Here is a 21897-nt window from a genome sequence, read left to right as displayed (position 1 = left end):
CCCGCGCTCTCCCCGCGCACGCGCGTTCCCGCCCCCGGCTCCTCCCTCCCCCTTCTCCCCCCCGTCCAGCCCCCCCCAGCCCCTCAGCCCGCCCGCCCGCCGCCATCTTGCGAGGAGCCGCCGCGGGACCGTCCGCCGGCGGGGCCGGCGCCGCTCGGGCTGCCCGGGCTGCCCAGGGCTCACGGGGCCGCCCCGGCGGGCGGGAAGAGCCGGGGCGGGCGGCGGCGGCGCCATGGAGGATGAAATGCCCAAGACCCTGTGAGTGGGGAGGGGGCGAGACCGCCTATTGTTCCCGGCTCCGCGGGGAGGGGCGGCCCCGGGGTCGCCTCACGGACGGGCCCCTCAGGGCTCCGCCGCGGACCCTCAGCCGCCCGCAGTGCTGAGGGAGCGACCCCCGCCCGGGGCTGAGGGGTAGCCGGCCCCCTCCGGCAGCGGGGGGAGCCCGGCTCCCGCGGTATTCCTGCCCTTTCCCCGTTCCCAGTGCTGGGCACCGCCGGCCTGCCCTACGCTCCGGGCGTTACCCTGGGCCTCCAGCTCACATGTGGAGGGACAGGGCTGTGTGGAAGCTGTGTGTCCCTTCCCCAGTACATCCCAACTCACATTTGGAGGGAAAAGGGGTCTGGAAGGTGTGTCCCCCTTACTAGTCCATCCCAGGTCACATCCGGAGGGAAAAGTGGTCTGGAAGGTGTGTGTCCCCTTGTCCTGGATAGAAAGGGGGTCTGGAAAGTGTGTGCCACTCTCCCCAGTCCATCCCAGGTCACATCTGGAGGGAAGGGCAGTGTCGAAGGTGTCCCCCCCTCCCTGGTACATCCACGCTCACGTCTGGAGGGAAAGGGAGTCTGGAAGGTGTGTGTCCCCCCGCTCCCCAGTCCATCCCAGCCCATGGCAGGGGATAGAACTGGATGATCCAAGTCCCTTCCACCCCAAACCATTCCATGATGATGATGATGATGATGATCCTGTCATTCTGCATGACCCATGTAGGTTTTTGTGAGCGACTGGCTGGCAAGCAGCCGGAGCCCCACTGCCATGCTCAGCACCTCCGTGGTTGCTGGTGCCCACGGATCCAGTGCTTGTCCCCGTGTTCAAAGCACTCTCTGAACCTGTTGCTTCCCAAGGAATGAATTACGAAGCCACGTCAGGGGAGGTTTAGGTTGGATTTTAGCAAAAGGTGCTGGTCCTGTGCACACCTGACTGTTTCCCCGCAGCTCCTGTGCACACCTGGGCTGTGTTTCCCTCCTTTTCTCAGGCAGGTGTTATCTGGAGTAGTTTTCCTGTGTTTGGATCAGGGAAATCAGGCTCCAGTCTTCGCATCCCACCTCTAGAAGCCTTGTTCTCTAGTGCAGCAGGAAAGACAGGAGGGAGAGGGAATCATTCCAGGGTGAGGGAATGTTGTGCCCTTGGACTGCTGCCCCTCCCCAGGGGTTGAGAAACGACTTGGCCGAGTGACCACAGGACAACAAGACCCTGACGTGCCTCGCCCCAGCTGTCCTGAGCAGTGACCACTCTCTGCCACCCAAATCCCAGTGTTTTCCCACATTTGGGGAGCTATTCCTGGCCTCTGCAAACACAGAGCCGCTGGTGTGTTTGTGTGTTTATTTGGGAAGATGTTTTCCCCCCATCCCAAGGGTCGTGTGGGGCCTGGTGGCCTCGGCATGTGCCAAGGGAAGCAGGTCCCTGTCCTGGAGCACGTGCGGCTGGTGGCACGGACAGGGAACCAGTGAGGCTGGAAAGGACCTCCAGGATCACCGAGTCCAGCCCTAAAACAGCTGAGGACTGAGCAACAGCACAGATTTCTCTGACCCCAGTGACTTTCTGGGCTCACACAGGGAGTTGTCACCAGCTGGGTGTCACAGGTCGGGTTTAGAAGGAGCAGGTGAAGGCAGAAAGTGCAGCTAAAGGTGATCTTTAAATCCACGCTCACACGGGGATTTCTGTAGGATTTCTGCTCCAGAAAACCCCCCTGTGTGTGCATTTGGGGGCTCCCTCAGTTGTGTGGCCCCCAAAGCCCTCTGCACCCTGTCCTTTCCTTCCTTTAGCACATTCCAGTTGTTTTTCTGGAGCAGATCACAGACACTCCTGGAAGGAACTCCTTGGTTTTGCCTTTCCCACCTCACCCATGTTTAGTGAGAGGGGTGCAGAGCCCCGTGTTCGTTACGAGCTGTTTTTCCTCGTGTAAATGAATTCCTGGAGAGGCAGCTCCTTCTCCCGTGGGCAGTCCCCTTCCTTGACAGGCACTTTCAGCAGCAGGTCATGGATCTGCAGAGCAGTTACGAGGCAGCAGAGTCCTGTTGTTTGTGTTTTCCGTGGGTGCACGTGGCGTACGTGTCCTAAATTAAATCAATTTGTGGTCTGAAGCACGCGCAAGTGCTGGCAGCAGTTGGGTTGGGCTTCTCGAGATTAATGTGGATAACACAGCCTTTCACCTGCAAAGTCATCAACTGATTCGTTAATTGGATTCTCGTGCAATTAGCAGGAAAGAGAGGGGTGGGAGAGGTGCGGGAAGAGCCAGGGCTGAGCTCTCCTCAGTTGTTTCCTGGCAGGGTCACCTGGGTGCTGGGTTATTTGTGTGTGAGTGGCCCAGGACAAGGTCCAGGTGTGCTGGATCCTGCCTGTGCCAGCTCCGTGGGACGTGGAGCAGCACCGAAATTCCATGGAAAAGTCAGGCAGCAGTTCGTGGCTCAGAGTGGGGTTGCAGCTCTGGGTGTTCCCCACCCGCCTTGGCACGCTCTGTGTGTGTGCACACGTGTTCCTGCAGTGGATCCTTGAGGGAATGCCTTTGGGCATGCCGAGATTCCCTAAAACCTGCTCTCTCCAGCTGAACCCAGTGCTGAGGTCAGGAATGCTTCAGGAGACGCCTGTTTGTGGGGATGAAATCCCCTTAGTGCAGAGGTCAGGGACCCTGATTCCCCTGTTTGGGAATCTTCCGGTCACAAATTAATTAGTTGGGACCCAGAAGGTCCCGTGAGGCTCATCCCTCTGCTGCTTCCATTGATCTGTTATCCAAATAATTATAAGATATAAAAAAACAGGGAGTTAAAGAGAGGCCTTGCTAGTTCTGCTCTGGTTAACGAGGTGGTGATGGATCAAAGGTTGGACTCTGATCTTGGAGGTCTTTTCCAGCCTCTCCGATTGCCCCTCTCAGTTGGACTTGCTGGGGGGACAATGTCCTGGTGTTAATTACTTTAATGAAGTGCTCTAATCCCTCCCTTTTTTTAAGGGAACTTTTCAGAAGTGCAGGAATCGCTCCCTTAGAGCAAGACAATGCCTGTGAAAGTTTGGAGATTTTCAAACCCAATCCTGCCTCCTGGCTGAGCAGTTTTCCAGACGATGAACACAGAGCTCCTGTCTGAGCCCTTCTGCCACAAAACTCTGTCTCCTTCCCACATTCCCTGCGTGACCCAACCTTCCCGGCCTGGTGGCAGCAGCAGGAGCGTGAGCAGAGCCTGGATCCGCTCCTGGTGGTTTCCTGACAGCCCCTTTGCCCCTCTGGCAGCAGCTCAGGGGGCACTGCAGGTGTTTTGGCCGGGATTCCCGTGGCAGAGGTTTCCCGTGGGACGTTCCTCTGCGGGAAGCTGCGGCCACACCTCGGGGGCTGAGGTTTCTCGCTGGGCTTTTTATAAAAATCCCGTGACTTGGGCTCAACAACAACAACAGCAGCAGCCACCCGTGGGTCACGAATGGGCTTCGTGGCCAAGGAAGCCAAAATCCCAGGTGGGAGTGGGGATTTGGGATGTGGTTGTGCTTGAGGAGGCTGATGCATGCCCGAATTGGGAATGTGTGCCCCCAAGCACGTTGGCCCTCGGTTATTCCAGGCAGATCTGGTGCTTCCAAAACCTGAGGGCTTTGGGAGGAACCGACCAAATGTTGTGAAGAACGTGGATAAACACCAGCCTGAGCTGCTGGGGCAGCTGGGAAGTGGTGCTCAGGAAGGGGTGGTGGTGCAGGGATATGGGAGTTGGAGTTTCTGTACTGGGAAGTAAATGGGTGTAGGGATGTGGGAACTGGAGTCTGTACTGGGAAGTAAATGGGTGTAGGGATGTGGGAACTGGAGTCTGTACTGGGAAGTAAATGGGTGTAGGGATATGGGAACTGGAGTCTGTACTGGGAAGTAAATGGGTGTAGGGATGTGGGAACTGGCGTCTGTACTGGGAAGTAAATGGGTGTAGGGATATGGGAACTGGAGTTTCTGTACTGGGAAGTAAATGGGTGTAGGGATATGGGAACTGGAGTTTCTGTACTGGGAAGTAAATGGGTGTAGGGATGTGGGAACTGGAGTCTGTACTGGGAAGTAAATGGGTGTAGGGATATGGGAACTGGAGTCTGTACTGGGAAGTAAATGGGTGTAGGGATGTGGGAACTGGCGTCTGTACTGGGAAGTAAATGGGTGTAGGGATATGGGAACTGGAGTTTCTGTACTGGGAAGTAAATGGGTGTAGGGATGTGGGAACTGGAGTCTACTGGGAAGTAAATGGGTGTAGGGATATGGGAACTGGAGTTTCTGTACTGGGAAGTAAATGGGTGTAGGGATGTGGGAACTGGAGTCTGTACTGGGAAATCAGTTTGGAAGGTCGAGTTCATGGAGTCATGGGATCATGGAATGATTTGGGTGGGAAGGGACATTAAACCCACCCAGTGCCACCCCTGCCATGGGCAGGGACACCTCCTGCTGTCCCAGGGGTCTCCAGCCTGGCTTTGGGCACTTCCAGGGATCCAGGGGCAGCCACAGCTGCTCTGGGAATTCCAGCCCAGCCCCTCCCCACCCTCATTCCTTCCCCTTATCCCATCTCACCCAGCCCCCCAGCACTGGGAAGCCATTCCCCCTTTTCCTGTCTCTCCATCCCTTATCCCAGGCCCCTCCCCAGGTTCCAGCATGTCCAACATCCGTGTCCATCCCTGTGTTTGACCCTCAGGTACGTGGGGAACCTCTCCAGGGACGTGACCGAGGCTCTGATCCTCCAGCTCTTCAGTCAGATCGGACCCTGCAAGAACTGCAAGATGATCATGGATGTAAGAGCCTGAATCCTCTGATTCCCCTGTTCCTGAGAGCTGCTGGCTCCAGGCTGTGCTTGTGGGTCTGGGAATTCCTCTGGAAACACACAGCCACCTTAAATAAATCTGGAGATGCAGTCAGGTGTTCTTGGCATCATTTCTGCCACATGCCTGGTGGTCAATTTAAGGATGGGTGGACATGGAGAGGGGCAATGAATTCATTAAATCACGGGGAGGTTGTAAATGAGGTTTTACAAATTTTTCACCGTAATTTTACCTTTCTAAAGCGGAATTGAAACCTCTGGGAGCATTGGTAGTAGAGTAAGAGTAAGAAAACTCTCCCTGTAGAGTCAGAAAACCTGTCCACACGGGGCTGTGGAGGTGTCAGCAATCAGAGGCTGAGCAGAGCAGCCGGAGTCCGGGTTTGTATCCCTAATCCCGGGCTCGTTTCCTGTCTCAGACAGCTGGGAATGATCCCTACTGCTTCGTGGAGTTCTACGAGCACCGGCACGCGGCCGCCGCGCTGGCCGCCATGAACGGCAGGAAGATAATGGGTAAGGTAAGCTGCCATGGCCCGGGGTGAGTTTGGGCTGCCACACGGGCTGGGCCAGGGGCCCTGCGGCCTTCCAGGGGCACATCCCGCTGCGGGCCATGGGGACTCTTCGTTTGGGGTGGAGAGCTTGATGGGATGTGACTGGGAGGAGGAGTTCAGAGTGTCGGGAGAGGTTCAGAGTGTCGGGAGGAGGAGTTCAGCGTGCTGGGAGGAACAATTCAGAGTGTCGGGAGGAGGAGTTCGGAGTGTCGGGAGAGGTTCAGAGTGTCGGGAGGAGGAGTTCAGAGTGTCGGGAGGAGGAGTTCAGAGTGTCGGGAGGGGTTCGGAGTGTCGGGAGGGGTTCGGAGTGTCGGGAGAGGTTCGGAGTGTCGGGAGAGGTTCGGAGTGTCGGGAGAGGTTCAGAGTGTCGGAAGAGGTTCAGAGTGTTGGGAGGAGGAGTTCAGAGTGTCGGGAGGAGGAGTTCAGAGTGTCGGGAGGAGGAGTTCAGAGTGTCGGGAGGAGGAGTTCAGAGTGTCGGGAGAGGTTCAGAGTGTCGGGAGAGGTTCAGAGTGTCGGGAGGGGTTCGGAGTGTCGGGAGGAGCAGTTCAGAGTGTCGGGAGAGGTTCAGAGTGTCGGGAGGAGGAGTTCAGAGTGTCGGGAGAGGTTCAGAGTGTCGGGAGGAGGAGTTCAGGGTGTCGGGAGAGGTTCAGAGTGTCGGGAGGAGGAGTTCAGAGTGTCGGGAGAGGTTCAGAGTGTCGGGAGGAGGAGTTCAGGGTGCTGGGAGGGGTTCAGAGTGTCGGGAGGAGGAGTTCAGGGTGTCGGGAGAGGTTCAGAGTGTCGGGAGGGGTTCAGAGTGTCGGGAGAGGTTCGGAGTGTCGGGAGGAGGAGTTCAGAGTGTCGGGAGAGGTTCAGAGTGTCGGGAGCAGGAGTTCAGAGTGTCGGAAGGAGGAGTTCAGAGTGTCGGGAGAGGTTCGGGTGTCGGGAGCAGGAGTTCAGGGTGCTGGGAGGAGTTCAGAGGGAGCTGGGGATGTGGAACTTGGAGAAAAATCTCAGAATTCCAGAGTGGGTGGGGTTGGAAGGCACCTCCGGAGATGATCCCGTCCTGAGGTCCATTCAGATCAGGATGCACAGGGTCGTGTCCAGGCAGGGTTTTGGTGTTTGCAGGGAAGGAGATGCCACAGCCTGTCCCAGGCCTCAAAGGAAAGTTTTCCCTCATATTTTCCTTCTTATTTTCCTTCTTATTTTCCTCATGTTGAGGTGGAACTTCCCATGTTTCAGTCCTTGCCCCTTACCCTGTCACTGGGCACCACTGATAAGGGTCTATCCCCATCCTCTTCACGCTCACCCCAAAGACATCTGGAAGCCATTCCCTGTGTCCTGTCCCTTCATCCCTTGTCCCCAGTCCCTCTCCAGCTCTCCTGGAGCCCCTTTAGGCCCTGCAAGGGGTTCTGAGCTCTCCCTGGATCTTTCCCTTCTCCAGGTGAGCACCCCTCAGCCCCTGTTAATTTAAAAACAAACCCTCTCCCTAGAAAAACGTCTTAAACTTGAGTTTTAACCCCAGCCTTGCACCTGGGGGGGGGCCCTGTAAAGTCAGAACTAAGCACTGGATGTGTCTGACCTTTTTGGGATTTACCAAACCTGATGTGTGATTCCCATTTGCAGGAGGTCAAAGTGAACTGGGCCACCACCCCCAGCAGCCAGAAGAAAGACACCAGCAGTAAGTGTTGATTGGTTAAATCCCGATATCCACGGACAAAAGCCCCTCTAATTAAAGTTAGACAGTGGGGTGTTTATCCAGGCACTGGCAGGTGGCATGGGAGCAGCATGGGACGTGCCAGCCGAGTGCCAGGTTCTCTGTTCTCTGGTTGTTACTCACTCCAGGTTTGTGTGGCCCCAGCACCTCCCTTTATATGCAAATGAGGTCATTATGAGCAGTTTCTCTCTCAAATTGGGTCAGTGCTCTCGATGAAGTCAGGAACGTCTTCCTCACCGTGACCTTTTTACCTCCTTGCCTTCATGACCTCTTGGCACAGCCCAGGATCTCCTACTTTTGATTAATTGTTACAAGCCCCAGGTGCTGTTCTTGGTTCTGTTAGTTTCAATTTCTTTTGATGACAGTTCATTCATTCTGTTTCCTTCTAGAAACAAAACTTTAAAATATCATGGCAAATAATGCATCACTTGGCTCTAGCTTAGGCATCTAATAATCATTAACTTATCTTTTGTTTTTCTACTTTGTGTCTTAATTAATGCCAATTTCTTCTAACTCTTAGCTAAAATTTCAACCTTTTAAAACCTTGGCTCAGTGTCACCTGTGCCCCGAGCTGTGCAAGTTCTTAAACAGAAATGCACCACGCAGAGCTCTGTGGGAATGGTTCTGATTGGAATCCTAATTATTTATTGTGTTTGTGTTAATTAAACTTCAGGGCAAATCTGATCTTTGCCATCAGGTTCGCACAGTGTTCACAAGGTAATTAATTGTGTCTTCTTCAACAGCAAATGGTGGATCTCCAGGGTGGTCCCTGAAGCTAAGTTTGGGGGGTTTGGGTTTGTTTTCCATTTATTTTTTTATGGAAAGACTTCCCTTTCATTTCCCTGTAGCATCAGGAAGGGATTTGGTGTCCAGAGTTTCGGGTTGGTGCAAACCCGTGGCTGTTTGGTACCAGGGCAGTTGTGATTTAAGCCCCAAAGGCTCATTCTGTGCTTTTTGAGGCACATTCAGCATCTCCCAGCAGGGCTGCTGCTCCTTGGCAGCATCCAGGCTCCTTCCAAAACAGGTTCCATCACTCCCAACTATTTCTGTGCAGAAAATCTTGGAATTTCAGGCCGATGGGGCTAAACCCTGTCAGTGCCCAAGCAGAGTGGAGAGGTTGGTGCCTGCTGTGGCACAGCTCAGTCTGGGCCACACACTGTAGGATTGGGATGGAAAACTCCTCGGATTCAGGCCTTTTGTGCCTGTTTTCATCAGGAAGGGATCCCTCTTTCCATCCTGACACCTTCAGTCCTGGCTCACTGCAGCTGCCCCATCCCTGGCAGTGCCCAAGGCCAGGCTGGAGCAGCCTGGGGCAGTGGGAGGTGTCCCTGCCCCTGGCACTGGATGGGTTTAAATCCCTTCCCACCCCACCATTGCAGGATTCCACATCACAGCTTAATGCTGGCCCAGGGAGACAGAGAGATTTTCCTGGGGACTGGGCACACCAAGTGTAAATAATCTCAGATTTGTGCAGTAAATGCTGGCAGGCCTTAAAAGCAGATTGTAAAAATTCGAGATCCAAATGTGTGCCCTTCAAATCACGGCCTTGTGGCACTGCCAAGCGCAGGGGCTGTCAGGAACAGCAGGAATTCTGTTCCACAGCGAACTCTGCTCTTCCTGTAGCATCCAGGATGGGTTTTTGTGGTGTCTAATAGGTATTTTTGTGCTTTTTAACAATGTATTTTGAATAGCAGCTGGAGCTTTAATAAAGGGCTTTGTAGAAGAGTTTCTTTCCTCTGCTCTGCTCAGAGTAAAGCACTTCATTTCTTCACTTCAGCCACTGAACCCTCCTTTCTCTTCTTCCCCCAAAGACCATTTCCACGTCTTTGTTGGAGACCTCAGCCCCGAAATCACAACTGAAGACATCAAAGCAGCCTTCGCTCCCTTTGGAAGAATCTCGTAAGTCCTTTTTTAGGGCAGATCAGCTCCTGAGTGGAGGCAGCTTTGTGCTGGAGTGAGGGTCACCGTGGCAGTGCAGGGGTTCCCTCTCCCCCAGCCACATCCTTTATCCCCCTCTCTTCTGCTTTCCCAGGGAAGTTGCATCCAGCTTGCTTTGACTTTGTCCTCCTTGCCTCGTTGGGCAAAGCTGGAAAATGCAGGTCCTGCACCTGGGCTGTGCATTCCCTACCCCCAGAGTCCCTTGGCACTCCGGATTTTTGCTGCCAGCCACCCACAGCCAGCATTTTTTTATGGAGTTAATTCCCATTTCCCTCAAAACGAGCTTTTTTTTGGAGCACGTTGGGGCAGCATCACTTTGTCCTGAGGCCCCAGAGCTTTGTCCAAACCCTTTGGGTCAGGGAGCTGGGACGGTCCCAGCATGTCCCATGCTGGTGCCAGGCTCTCCCTGCCAGCCTGTCCCTGCCAGGCTGCAGCAGAGCGAGGAGCAGCACCTCCATTCCAGCCCCCAAACGTAAACCCTTAATTTTCCTTGTAGTGTTGTCTGTACTGGACATTGGATGTAAGAACATAGAGTGCTTTGGAGTGTTGGGTAGTGAAGCATTTAATTGAAGTAAGTTTGGTTTTTGTTGCTTTATATTTTTCTCCCCACCCCTCCTCAAGAGTTGCAGTTTATTCCTCTTTTTCGTGCCAGCTTGATTTGCTTTTATTAGAAGGTTTAAAAAGTTCTGTAAATGGGATTTTTTTTTTGCTTCGGACGTCCCCTGAGGGCAGCTCAGGGGCACCAGGGAGTGCAGAGGGAGGGCTCCAGGGGGTTCATCCTCTGGAGGGAAGGGATGGGGCTCCAGGGAGTCCAACCTCTGGCCAGATGTGGCTGGAGGGAAGGAATGGGGCTCCAGGGGGTTCATCCTCTGGCCAGATGTGGCTGGAGGGAAGGGATGAGGCTCCAGGGGGTTCATCCTCTGGCCAGATGTGGCTGGAAGGAAGGGATGAGGCTCCAGGGAGTCCAACCTCTGGCCAGATGTGGCTGGAAGGAAGGGATGAGGCTCCAGGGAGTCCAACCTCTGGCCAGATGTGGCTGGAAGGAAGGGATGAGGCTCCAGGGAGTCCAACCTCTGGCCAGATGTAGCTGAATAGCAGGGATGGGGCTCCAGGGGGTTCAACCTCTGGCCAGATGTGGCTGAATAGAAGGGATGAGGCTCCAGGGGGTCCAACCTCTGGCCAGATGTGGCTGGAAGGAAGGGATGAGGCTCCAGGGGGTCCAGCCTCTGGCCAGCTGTGGCTGGATGAAGGGCTGAGGGGCTGGCACAGCTGGAATGGTGCAGGAGGGAGGCAGGAGCAGGCAGGGTGTTGGTGTGAGAGTTTCCCATCCCTGGTGGCAGTGAGCACCTTGCACAAAACTCCCCCAGAACCCCCGAATTCCCTCCCAACCCCACAGCTGGGGCCAGGCCCTTTGTCCCACCTTCCCTGGAAGAGTTTTTTCCCCTACAAGAGCTGTCCCTGCCCGGTGCTGGCGGGAAGGGAACGAAGCTCACGCTGGCTCAGACTCACCATCCAACCTCAAACTTCAGTTTTTTCCCCCAAAAAGCAGAATTCTCCCTTTTGAACTCTCGTTCCAAACCACAAAGGATTTTCTCCTTATTTAAATCCACCCTGGAAAACCACAGGGTGGAATGAAGTGACTTCTCCAGCTGTGTTTCACCTCTGGAAATGTGCTGCTAATTGACTGTTTCCTGATTGATTCCTTTTAATTTGAATCTTTACTGGTGCTAAACTAATTTTTACTGATGACCTCGAGTCATGATGAGCACAGAGAGGAGCTGGGGTGATTCTTGGCCTCTGGCTGGTTTGAATCCCTGTCAAACACCCTCTCCCTCCCTTTGTGCTCACTCTGCTCCTGTTTTGAGTCTTTATTCCCAAATTTTCAGTTGAGGGGGAGTAGAGGGGAGTTTTTCCCCCCTTCCCTCTCAAGCAAGCCCAGCTCAGCTCCCCGGAGTGGCTTTTCCAGGCAATTTGGGACTTTGGACCCGAATTCTAGGGAAGTTCAAGAGGAAGAGGGATGTAACAGAGAACAAATATCCCTGCTGCTTTGGAGAGGGCTTTTCCTCAGGCATCTGCCCCTGTGGGTGCCAGAATTACTCTTAATTAAGGCTTCAAACCTCCGAGCCTTAATGAACTCTGTGCCCGCCGTGGCTCAGTGCTGTGCCCGTGCTCTGCTGGTTTCTCTGCCCCCCCTCTCTTTTCACTTCCATCATTTCCTGACTGGGTTTGGGGTTTTTTTTTTCTGTTTCTTTCCCTGCCTGTCCCTGTGGGGAGGGGAGCAGAGGGTGGCCTGGGGCTGAGGACACGTCCCCCCAAGGCTGCCTTTGTGCCCGGATTGCCCGAGCAGCGCCCTGTGCCACCGGTGGGTTTGGCTCTGGAGCTGGGATCTCTCCTACCTCAATCCCAAATAACGGGGCTCTGGTTATTTTGCAGAGTGTCCCTGAAGAATGGACAGAATTCCATGGCTAACCACAAGCTTCACAGTGGACAAACGTTGTAGTTTTATTTCATTTTATCCATTTTATCCCTTTCCCCCCCCCCTTTTTTTCTTCCTACACCTCGTAGTTCCAATCACTCCCATTTGATTGCTGTTGTGCCGATGATGTGTGGTTTGAAGAGTTGAAATATGTTTTCTTTTCCTCAGTAATTTCTGAAATATCAATCTCTCAAAATTTACAGCTGCCCACAGCCCAAAAAGGGGGTAACGAATTGACCCGAGAATTAAAGAATTCAGTTAACAGGCGACGTATGCCTTTTAATTCCTATTTTTTTTTATTATTTTTGATTTTCATTTTTATTTTCTATTCAGTCTTTGGAATGAGCAGGTAGAATGTGCTGGCAAATAAATTAAGACTTTAAAAAATTGCATGGTTCCAGAGAGCCAGCCAAGCTCCTGAAGTGATTTGGAACAGCTGCTTTGACCACGCTTTGTGTCTTCCCCAGCCTGTGACAGTGTCTGGAGCAGGAGCCAGCTGTAAAACGCAGCCATTTGTTAGAGAAGCTCTTTGATTTGCATGTTTTAAATTTAATTTTGCTCCTTTAGCCGAGCTGTGTGTAGACAAGGAGCCTTTTTTGCTTTGAGTGTGGTGCTGGTGCAGGGGAAGAGGTGGAGCTGAGCCTGCCCCAGCCGGGCTGGGGGGGCTGAGCTGGCTCCTGTTTGTGCTTTTTAGGGATGCACGGGTGGTCAAGGACATGGCCACGGGCAAGTCCAAGGGCTACGGCTTCGTCTCCTTCTTCAATAAATGGGTAAGAGCCCTTCATTTCCTTCTCCAAAAAATGGGTCCAATCCCGTCATTTCTCTCTCCAAAAAATGGGTAAAATCCTTTCATTTCCCTCTCCAATAAATGGGTAAGAGCCCTCTGTTTCCCTCTTCAATAAATGAGTAAAATGCTTTCATTTCCCTCTCCAATAAATGGGAAAGATCCCTTCATTTCCTCCTTCATTTCCTCCTTCATTTCCTCCTTCATTTCCTCCTTCATTTCCTCCTTCATTTCCTCCTTCATTTCCTTCTGTTTCCTTCCCCATTAAAAGGGAAGATCCCTTCATTTCCCTCTCTGGTGAGCAGCTGAATCTCTGTCACACTCGAGCTTCCCCAGCTGATTTTCACTTTGGTTTCCCTGCCTGTAACAAGGGCAAGCTTCTCTCTCTGTTTCTAAATCCACAGAAGTCACAGAATCTGTAGCAGGTTGGGTTTGTAATCAGGCAGAAACCCCAATTTAATGTAGTGGTTTGGCCCAAAATATTCATTCTTGTTTATCTTCTGTGAGATAAGAATTAGGAGAAATGCAAAGCAGGCACCAAACTTGAAAGAATATAAAGAAGTTTATGAACAGACCTAAAAGAAGGGGAAAAAAATCATACCATACCTTCAGAACACTTCTCCTCTTCCCACCTTCCTCCCTTCTCCCACTGACAATATAAAAAGACAACCCTTAAGATGTTCAGTCTGTTTACCACTTCCATAATAACCTTGTTCAGTCCATTTAGGAAGAGAAATTCTCTTCTTGCTCATGCTATGAAAACAGTATCACACTGAGACAGCCACCCACTTCCAAATATTGTTCAGTCCATTTAGGAAGAGGAGTCTCTCTGCTCCCATGTGAGTCCCTTCCCTGACCTGCAGCTTTTCCCACAACTGCTTTCGAGGGTCCACTCTTGAAGGTTTTTGGGGTACAATTTTAAGGTTGAGCCATTCAGAAACAAAAGTTCTCTTCACCCATCTCTGGGAACATTTCATCTCTAAGAACAGAGGCCCTTCTCCTTCCCTGGGAGCAAAGGGTCCTCCTCATCTTCATCTTTAGGACTATCTCTGGGAGCATCTCTAGGAACTGAGGTTTCTCCTTTCCCATTTGGAACCAAAATCCTCATCTGGTCCATCTCTAGAGACTGAGGTTTCTCCTTTCCCATTTGGAGCAAAAGTCCTCATGGCTTCCATCTCTCCCTGTCCAAACTTCTCATGAAATTACAGCTGTGTCAGCATCTGCCTATCTCAGCGCAGGTGCTTTTGCTCACGAGTTGAACACTCCACCCGCCAGATCTCCATGAAATTACAACGGGATACTCTGATATATCAGAGCTTCACAACAGAATTTCAGCTCTAAGCATCTCCTCTTTCTCTTCCCTCAGGTTTTCAGCTCTCCACAGCAATAAAAGGGTTAATCTCACCTCGGCCTTGCAGCTGGAATGTGGCTATCGAAGTGGAGGGGGGAAGAGCCCGCCCTGGCTGCAGGGCTGTGGGGGGGATTCCGTGGGTGGAACAGGGCCATCGGCTCCAGGATGGTCGTAGCCCACTGGCCCCCACATGGGGCCCGCAGCCACCTGTCCCAACACCAGAAACGAGCCAGAGCCTCTGCCTCAGGGCTTCTGTTCTTAGGTGTGCATCACAGAGGTGGTCACAGCTTTAAGTGGCTCAAAGAATTGTCCATATGCAAACTGGCCACTGCTAGGCCCTGTCAGGTCACACAGGAAGCTGTAAGCACCCCTTGGCAAGGACATCACTTCCAGGACTCTGCTTACTAACCCATGACAGAGTCCCACAACGATTTGGGCTGAAAGGACCTTAAATCCCATCCAGCGCCACCCCAGCCGTGGGCAGGGACACCTCCAATCCCCATCCAGCCTGGCCAGGGACACTCGCAGGGATGGGTCCCTCAGGAGGGCAGTGCTGTCGTTCCCGTGGCTCTGTCCCAAAGGACCCGGTGCCAGCAGGGGGGTTTTTGTCTCCCTCTGTGCCAGGACGCCGAGAACGCCATCCAGCAGATGGGGGGGCAGTGGCTCGGGGGGCGGCAGATCCGGACCAACTGGGCCACGAGGAAACCTCCGGCTCCCAAGAGCACCTATGAGAGTAGGTGCCCACCCTGTGCCCTGCCAGCTCCTGGGGCGGGGGATCCCGCTGTCCTTGGGGTGGGAAGGACCTCAGAGCCCACCCAGTGCCACCCCTGCCACGGGCAGGGACACCTCCCGCTGTCCCAGGGGGCTCCAGCCTGGCCTTGGGCACTTCCAGGGATCCAGGGGCAGCCACAGCTGCTCTGGGAATTCCAGCCCAGCCCCTCCCCACCCTCATTCCTTCCCAAGATCCCATTTAAATCTCCCCTTTCCCACTGGGAAGCCATTCCCCGTGCCCTGTCCCTCCAGCCCTTGTCCCCAGTCCCTCTCCAGCTCTCATGGAGCCCCTCCAGGCCCTACAAGGGGCTCTGAGCTCTCCCTGTAGAGATCCTCCATGACCCCAGCAGGTGTTTGTGGGTTGTGCTCCAAGTCCCGTTCCAGTCAGGACTAAAACTCCTCCCCAATTCCCATCCCATCCCTTAAAAATCCCCGTGCAATCTCTTCCAGCCAACACCAAACAATTGTCCTACGACGAGGTGGTCACTCAGTCCAGCCCCAGCAACTGCACCGTGTACTGCGGGGGGGTCACCTCGGGCCTCACAGGTACGTGTGGCCTCGCCCCCGTGCCCGCTGTGCCCGCTGTGCCCGCTGTCCCCGTGCCACCACGGCTGCCTCACGCCGCTCTCTCTCTTGTCCTTCCTGCTCCAGAGCAGCTGATGCGCCAGACCTTCTCCCCCTTCGGGCAAATCATGGAGATCCGAGTGTTCCCGGATAAAGGCTACTCCTTCGTCAGGTGCGGCGGGGTTTGGGGAGGGAGGGGAGCTTTGCAAGGGTGGGAGCGTCCTGGATGTCAAGGGGTTTTTCCTTCCTCTGCTCTGAGGAGGGTTTGTGGTTGTAACAAGTGGGGGAAAGCCCAGAAACCCCTTGGAGCAGGGCCCTGTGTGATTTAGGGTCCCCATGGAGCAGGGCCTTTTGTGATTTAAGGTCCCCATGGAGCAGGGCCCTGTGTGATTTAGGGTCCCCATGGAGCAGGGCCTTTTGTGATTTAAGGTCCCCATGGGGCAGGGCCTTTTGTGATTTAAGGTCCCCATGGGGCAGGGCCTTTTGTGATTTAAGGTCCCCATGGAGCAGGGCCTTTTGTGATTTAAGGTCCCCATGGAGCAGGGCCCTGTGTGATTTAGGGTCCCCATGGAGCAGGGCCTTTTGTGATTTAAGGTCCCCATGGAGCAGGGCTTTTTGTGATTTAAGGTCCCCATGGAGCAGGGCCCTGTGTGATTTAGGGTCCCCATGGGGCAGGGCCTTTTGTGATTTAAGGTCCCCATGGAGCAGGGCCTTTTGTGATTTAGGGTCTCCATCAGCACAGAGGAGTCACTGAAGCCTCCCAGATTAGAGGATTTCTGCTCTGAGGAGGGTTTGGGGTTGTAACAAGTGGGGGAAAGCCCAGAAACCCCTTGGAGCAGGGCCCTGTGTGATTTAGGATCTCCATCAGCACGGAGGAGTCACTGAAGCCTCCCAGATTAGAGGATTTCTGCTCTTTCTGCTCTGAGGAGGAGTTTATGGCTGTAACAAGTGGGGGAAACCCCAGAAACCCCTTGGAACACCACAGAGGAGTTACTGAGCCCTCCCAGATTAGAGGGTTTCTGCTCTGAGGAGGGTTTGTGGTTGTAACAAGTGGGGGAAAGCCCAGAAACCCCTTGGAACAGGGCCCTGTGGGATTTAGGATCTCCATCAGCACAGAGGAGTCACTGAAGCCTCCCAGATTAGAGGGTTTTTCCTTCCTGTGGTCTGAAGAGGAGTTTATGGCCTTAACAAGTGGGGGAAAACCCCAGAAACCCCTTGGAGCAGGACCCTTTGTGATTTAGGATCTCCATCAGCCTGGCTCTGACCCACCCCAATCCTCTCTGGGGTTGTTCCCGGTGTGCTTCCCACTCAAATCCCAATCCTGCACCCGCTGTGGGGCACAGGGACAGCTCTGCCTCTGACCCACCCCAGTCCTCTCTGGGGTTGTTCCCGGTGTGCTTCCCGCTCAAATCCCGATCCCGCGCCCACTGTGGGGCACGGGGACACCTCTGGCACCCAGCCTGCTTCTAACCCACCCCAATCCTCTCTGGGGCTGATCCTGGTGTGCTTCCCGAGTCCTTCCCGCTCAAATCCCAGTCCTGCACCCACTGTGGGGCATGGGGACACCTCCAGCTCTGACCCACCCCAGTCCTCTCTGGGGTTGTTCCTGGTGTGCTTCCCGAGTCCTTCCCGCTCAAATCCCAGTCCTGCACCCACTGTGGGGCATGGGGACACCTCCAGCTCTGACCCACCCCAATCCTCTCTGGGGTTGTTCCTGGTGTGCTTCCCGAGTCCTTCCCGCTCAAATCCCAGTCCTGCACCCACTGTGGGGCATGGGGACACCTCCAGCTCTGACCCACCCCAATCCTCTCTGGGGTTGTTCCCAGCTGAGTCCTTCCCTCTCAAATCCCCATCCTGCACCCCGCCAGGTTCAGTGCCCACGAGAGCGCTGCCCATGCCATCGTCTCCGTCAACGGCACCACCATCGAGGGCCACGTGGTGAAGTGCTACTGGGGCAAGGAGACGCCCGACATGGTCAGCCCCGTCCAGCAGGTCAGGGGTGCCCTGCTCGCTCCTCAGCCTGGTCAGGGATGGGGAGTGGGAGTGAGCTGGGAAAGGGGCTGGGCCTGGAGAAAAGGGGGATATGGGGTGGGGTGTGGGGAGGGGGAGCGTCCAGGGATGGGGAATTCCTAAGGGAGCTGGGAAAGGGGCTCAGCCTGGAGAAAAGGGAGATCAGGGGTGGGTTATGGGTTTGGAGAGCGTCCAGGGATGGGTTATGGGGTTGGAGATTGTCCAAAGATGGGTTATGGGGTTGGAGACTGTCCAGGGGTGGGTTATGGGGTTGGAGAGCATCCAGGGATGGGTTATGGGGTTGGAGATTGTCCAAAGATGGGTTATGGGGTTGGAGACTGTCCAGGGGTGGGTTATGGGGTTGGAGAGCATCCAGGGATGGGTTATGGGGTTGGAGATTGTCCAGGGATGGGTTATGGGGTTGGAGACTGTCCAGGGGTGGGTTATGGGGTTGGAGAGCATCCAGGGATGGGTTATGGGGTTGGAGATTGTCCAGGGATGGGTTATGGGGTTGGAGAGCATCCAGGGATGGGTTATGGGGTTGGAGAGCGTCCAGGGATGGGTTATGGGGTTGGAGAGCGTCCAGGGATGGGTTATGGGGTTGGAGAGCATCCAGGGATGGGTTATGGGGTTGGAGAGCATCCAGGGATGGGTTATGGGGTTGGAGAGCGTCCAGGGATGGGTTATGGGGTTGGAGAGCGTCCAGGGGTGGGTTATGGGGTTGGAGAGCATCCAGGGATGGGTTATGGGGTTGGAGAGAGTCCAGAGATGTGCAATTCCTGAGGGAGCGGGGAAAGGGGCTCGGCCCAGAGAACATGGGGATCAGCGTGGCACAGGACAGGGATAGACGGGATTTTGGGCAGGGATGGGATTCCCTGAGCAGCTGCAAACATCCATGGCCAGGCTGGAGCCACCAGGTCTGTCTAGCAGGGGGTGAGAATTCCCTAATTCCGTCATTCCCTGTCCCCAGAGCCAGCTGAGCTACCCGCCGGCCTACGGGCAGTGGGGACAGTGGTACGGCGGCGCCCAGCTGGGCCAGTACGTGCCCAACGGCTGGCAGGTGCCCACCTACGGCGTCTACGGCCAGGCCTGGAACCAGCAGGGATTTGGGTGAGTCCAGAGCCCTTTTTATCCCAATTTTTATCCCCCCTGGGAAGCGATTTTTGCACCTCAGCGGAGCCATCCCACAGCGGAGCCATCCCGCAGCTCGGGCGGGTCACAACAGCCCCGGAGCGCCCCGATCCTGCCTGAACCCCGTCCCTGCCGAGCTGTGGGGTTTGGTTAGGAATTCCTAAAGGATTGGTTTGCCCCCTAATTGTGGTGCTCGAGGCACGGGCGTGCCCCAGGTCAGAGAGAGTCCAGCTGCGTTCTGTGGGTCGCAGAAGCGATGTTGGGGTCAGGAAGGTGCTGCTGGCTGGGCTGGCTCGCTGGGTTCTTCCAGAGGGAACGGGGCAGGAGCCGGCGGGATCGGCTCCCGTTGGCTCGGGGACAAAGGGACAGAGAGGCCGCTCTGGGCTGGCTCCTGACAGGTTCAGTGTTGGAAGTTTCAGAAGCAGAACGAGCTGGGATGGGATGGGGTGGGGTGGGAAGGGGTGGGATGGGATGGGATGGGATGGGATGGGATGGGATGGGATGGGATGGGATGGGATGGGATGGGATGGGATGGGATGGGATGGGATGGAATTAATGGGATGGGATGGGATGGGATGGGATGGCATGGGATGGGATGGGATGGGATGGGATGGGATGGGATGGGATGGGTTGGGATGGATTGGATTGGGATGGGATGGGATGGGATGGGATGGGATGGGATGGGATGGGATGGGATGGGATGGGATGGCATGGGATGGGATGGGATTGGAAGGAATAGGATGGAATGCAATGGGATAGGATGGCATGGCATGGCATGGGAAGTGATGGGAAGGGATGGGATGGGAAGGGATGGGATGGGATGGGATGGGATGGGATGGGATGGGATGGGATGGGATGGGATGGGATGGGATGGGATGGGATGGGATGGGATGGGAAGGGATGGGGTGGGATGGATGGGATGGGATGGATTGGGTTGGGATGGATTGGATTGGGATGGGAAGGAATTGGAAGGAATGGGATGGAATGCGATGGGATAGGATGGCATGGCATGGCATGGCATGGTATGGCATGGCATGGCATGGCATGGGAAGTGATGGGATGGCATGGGATGGGAAGGGATTGGAAGGGATGGGATGGAATGCGATGGGATGGGATGGGATGCAATGGGATGCAATGGGATGGGAAGTGATGGGATGCAATGGGATGCAATGGGATGCAATGGGATGGGATGCAATGGGATGGGATGCAATGGGATGGGATGCAATGGGATGCAATGGGATGCAATGGGATGCAATGGGATGGGATGCAATGGGATGCAATGGGATGCAATGGGATGGGCTCATCCCCTGAGGCTCGCCCTCAGTTTTATAGGGAATTTGAAAACCCCGGTGAAAGGGGCAAACAGCCAAGGGGGGGATACAATCCACCAAAAGAACCACTGGGGTAAACAGGGAGGGAGGGGGGAGATCCAACAGAGAGCCAGCGAACCACCGAGGAACCGGGCACTTTCCTGGGCAAGGGAGGGCGGTTGTTTGTGCCCGGGCACTTTCCCCAACAAGGGAGGGAGTTGTTTGTGCCCGGGCACTTTCCCCAACAAGGGAGGGCGGTTGTTTGTGCCCGGGCACTGCCCCAACAAGGGAGGGAGTTGTTTGTGCCCGGGCACTTGCCCCAACAAGGGAGGGCAGTTGTTTGTGCCCGGGCACTGCCCGCGGGTGCGGCTGAGCCTCCTGAGCCGCCGCTCGCCCGCCTGTCGGGGATGGGCCGGGGCAGCCGCAGCCCCGCCGGCCTTGGCTCGCCCCCGGCCTTGGCTCGCCCCCCAAGCCTTGGCTCGCCCCCCAAGCCTTGGCTCGCCCCCCAAGCCTTGGCTCGCCCCCCAAGCCTTGGCTCGCCCCCCAAGCCTTGGCTCGCCCCCCAAGCCTTGGCTCGCCCCCGGCCTTGGCTCGCCCCCCAAGCCTTGGCTCGCCCCCCAAGCCTTGGCTCGCCCCCCAAGCCGTGCCGTTGCCCGCAGGCAGAGCTCGCCGTCGGCGCCGTGGATGGGCCCCGCGTTCGGCGTGCCGGCGGCTCAGGGCCACAACGGCGCCGTGCTGCCGGCCCAGCCCGGCTTCCGCGTGGGCTTCGAGGCGCCCTGAGCCGCGAGCCCGCTGTTCATTGCCGCAGCACCTCCGGGGGCCAGCATGGAGCCAGCCCTCCCCCAGCGCTCAGATTTGACAGAATCCCCCCCCTCCCCTCCCCCCTTTTCCTCCTCTCCCCTCCCCCAAAAAACAAAACCCAGATGCTGGATCGCCACCGCCGCCGCCTTCTGCCGCCTTCGGGTTTGTTTGTCCTTTTTGTTTGTTGTTTGGTTTGGTTTGGTGGTTTTTATTTTATTTTATTTTATTTTATTTTATTTTATTTTATTTTATTTTATTTTATTTTATTTCATTTTATTTCATTTTATTTTTATTTTATTTTATTTCATTTTATTTCATTTTATTTTATTTCATTTTATTTCATTTTATTTTATTTTGTTTTGTTTTATTTATTTTATCTTATTTTATTTTGTTTTGTTTTATTTATTTAGTTTTGTTTTATTTATTTTATTTTATTTTGTTTTGTTTTATTTTATTGTTTATTTATTTTATTCTTTTCTTTTCTTTTCTTTCCTTTTTTATTTTATTTTATTCTATTCTATTCTATTCTATTCTATTCTATTCTATTCTATTTTTTTATTTTTTGTTTTGATTTTTATTTGTTTTATTTTATTTTATTTTGTTTTTATTTTCTTTCCATTCCTTTTTATTTATTTTTATTTGATTTTATTCTATTCTATTCTATTCTATTTTAATTTTTTTATTTTATTTTTTGTTTTATTTTGTTTTATTTTATTTTGTTTTTCTTTCCTTTCCTTTCCTTTTATTTTGATTTGATTTTATTCTATTCTATTCTATTCTATTCTATTCTATTCTATTCTATTCTATTTTAATTATTTTATTTTAGTTTAGTTTTGTTTTATTTTATTTTATTTTATTTTCATTTTCATTTTTTAATTTCATTTTGTTTCATTTTCTTTTTTATTTTCTTTTTATTATTTTAATTTTTATTTTATTTTCTTTTAATTATTTTATTTTATCTTTTATTTTCTTTTTTAATTTATTTTTGTTGTTTTATATTATTTTATTTTATTTTATTTTTTGTGTTTCTTAAATCCGTGGGGTTTTGTTTGTTTGTTTTTTAATGTTTTTGAAAACACGAATGCAGGGACTTCACTGCCTTAGCTGAGAATCGAGGCAGGAATTGCACAAAGTCATCCTCGGGGGGGGGTTTGTAATTTTAGTTTTTAATCAATTTTTTGTTTTTAGAGGGGATTTTTTTTTCCCCTCGGAGAAACCAGAAACAGCTGGGGAAAAAAACCAACAAAAAAATACAAAAAAGAAAGAAAAAAGCCCCAAAAAGAAGCCAAAAGTGTGGGAACGCTGGAGCTGCCTTCAGCCTCCCACCCTCTGCTTTTTAGGAGCCTCTGGGAGAATCCCTCCCCCTTTTGTTCCACCGGGGGAGGGGAAAAGGTTTTTTGGGCAGATAAATCCTTCGTTTACATCCTTTTTGTGGATCTCAGTGTGTTTTTCAGGGTCGGTTTTGCCTTATGCTGGGGAAAGAA

The 21897-nt window shown here is 53.4% G+C and overlaps 1 protein-coding gene across 5 annotated transcripts; it reads left to right on the top strand.

Moving 5' to 3' along the window:
• Positions 1–97: 97 nt before the first annotated feature.
• Positions 98–20491, top strand: TIA1 (TIA1 cytotoxic granule associated RNA binding protein). 5 transcript variants are annotated; one of them, XM_069035689.1, is made up of 12 exons: positions 98–258; positions 4914–5010; positions 5453–5551; positions 7187–7241; positions 9089–9176; positions 12386–12461; positions 14451–14559; positions 15048–15143; positions 15249–15333; positions 17030–17153; positions 18142–18281; positions 20272–20490. In XM_069035689.1, the coding sequence occupies exons 1-12, from the start codon at positions 233–235 to the stop codon at positions 20390–20392; spliced, it is 1116 nt and encodes a 371-aa protein (XP_068891790.1). In that variant the 5' UTR covers positions 98–232; the 3' UTR covers positions 20393–20490. The 5 variants fall into 5 exon arrangements, with proteins under 5 accessions (XP_068891790.1, XP_068891786.1, XP_068891788.1 ...); XM_069035685.1 differs by lacking the exons at positions 98–258; positions 4914–5010; positions 5453–5551 and adding an exon at positions 5971–7004 and having other exon boundaries at positions 17030–17135; positions 20272–20491; XM_069035684.1 differs by lacking the exons at positions 98–258; positions 4914–5010; positions 5453–5551 and adding an exon at positions 5973–7004 and having other exon boundaries at positions 20272–20491.
• The last annotated feature ends 1406 nt before the right edge of the window (positions 20492–21897 follow it).

Source organism: Aphelocoma coerulescens, chromosome 22, assembly GCF_041296385.1.
Source record: "Aphelocoma coerulescens isolate FSJ_1873_10779 chromosome 22, UR_Acoe_1.0, whole genome shotgun sequence".
NCBI classification, from domain to species: domain Eukaryota; kingdom Metazoa; phylum Chordata; class Aves; order Passeriformes; family Corvidae; genus Aphelocoma; species Aphelocoma coerulescens.
Note: the sequence above shows the minus strand (reverse complement) of the source record. Positions and strands in the feature narration are given on the sequence as shown.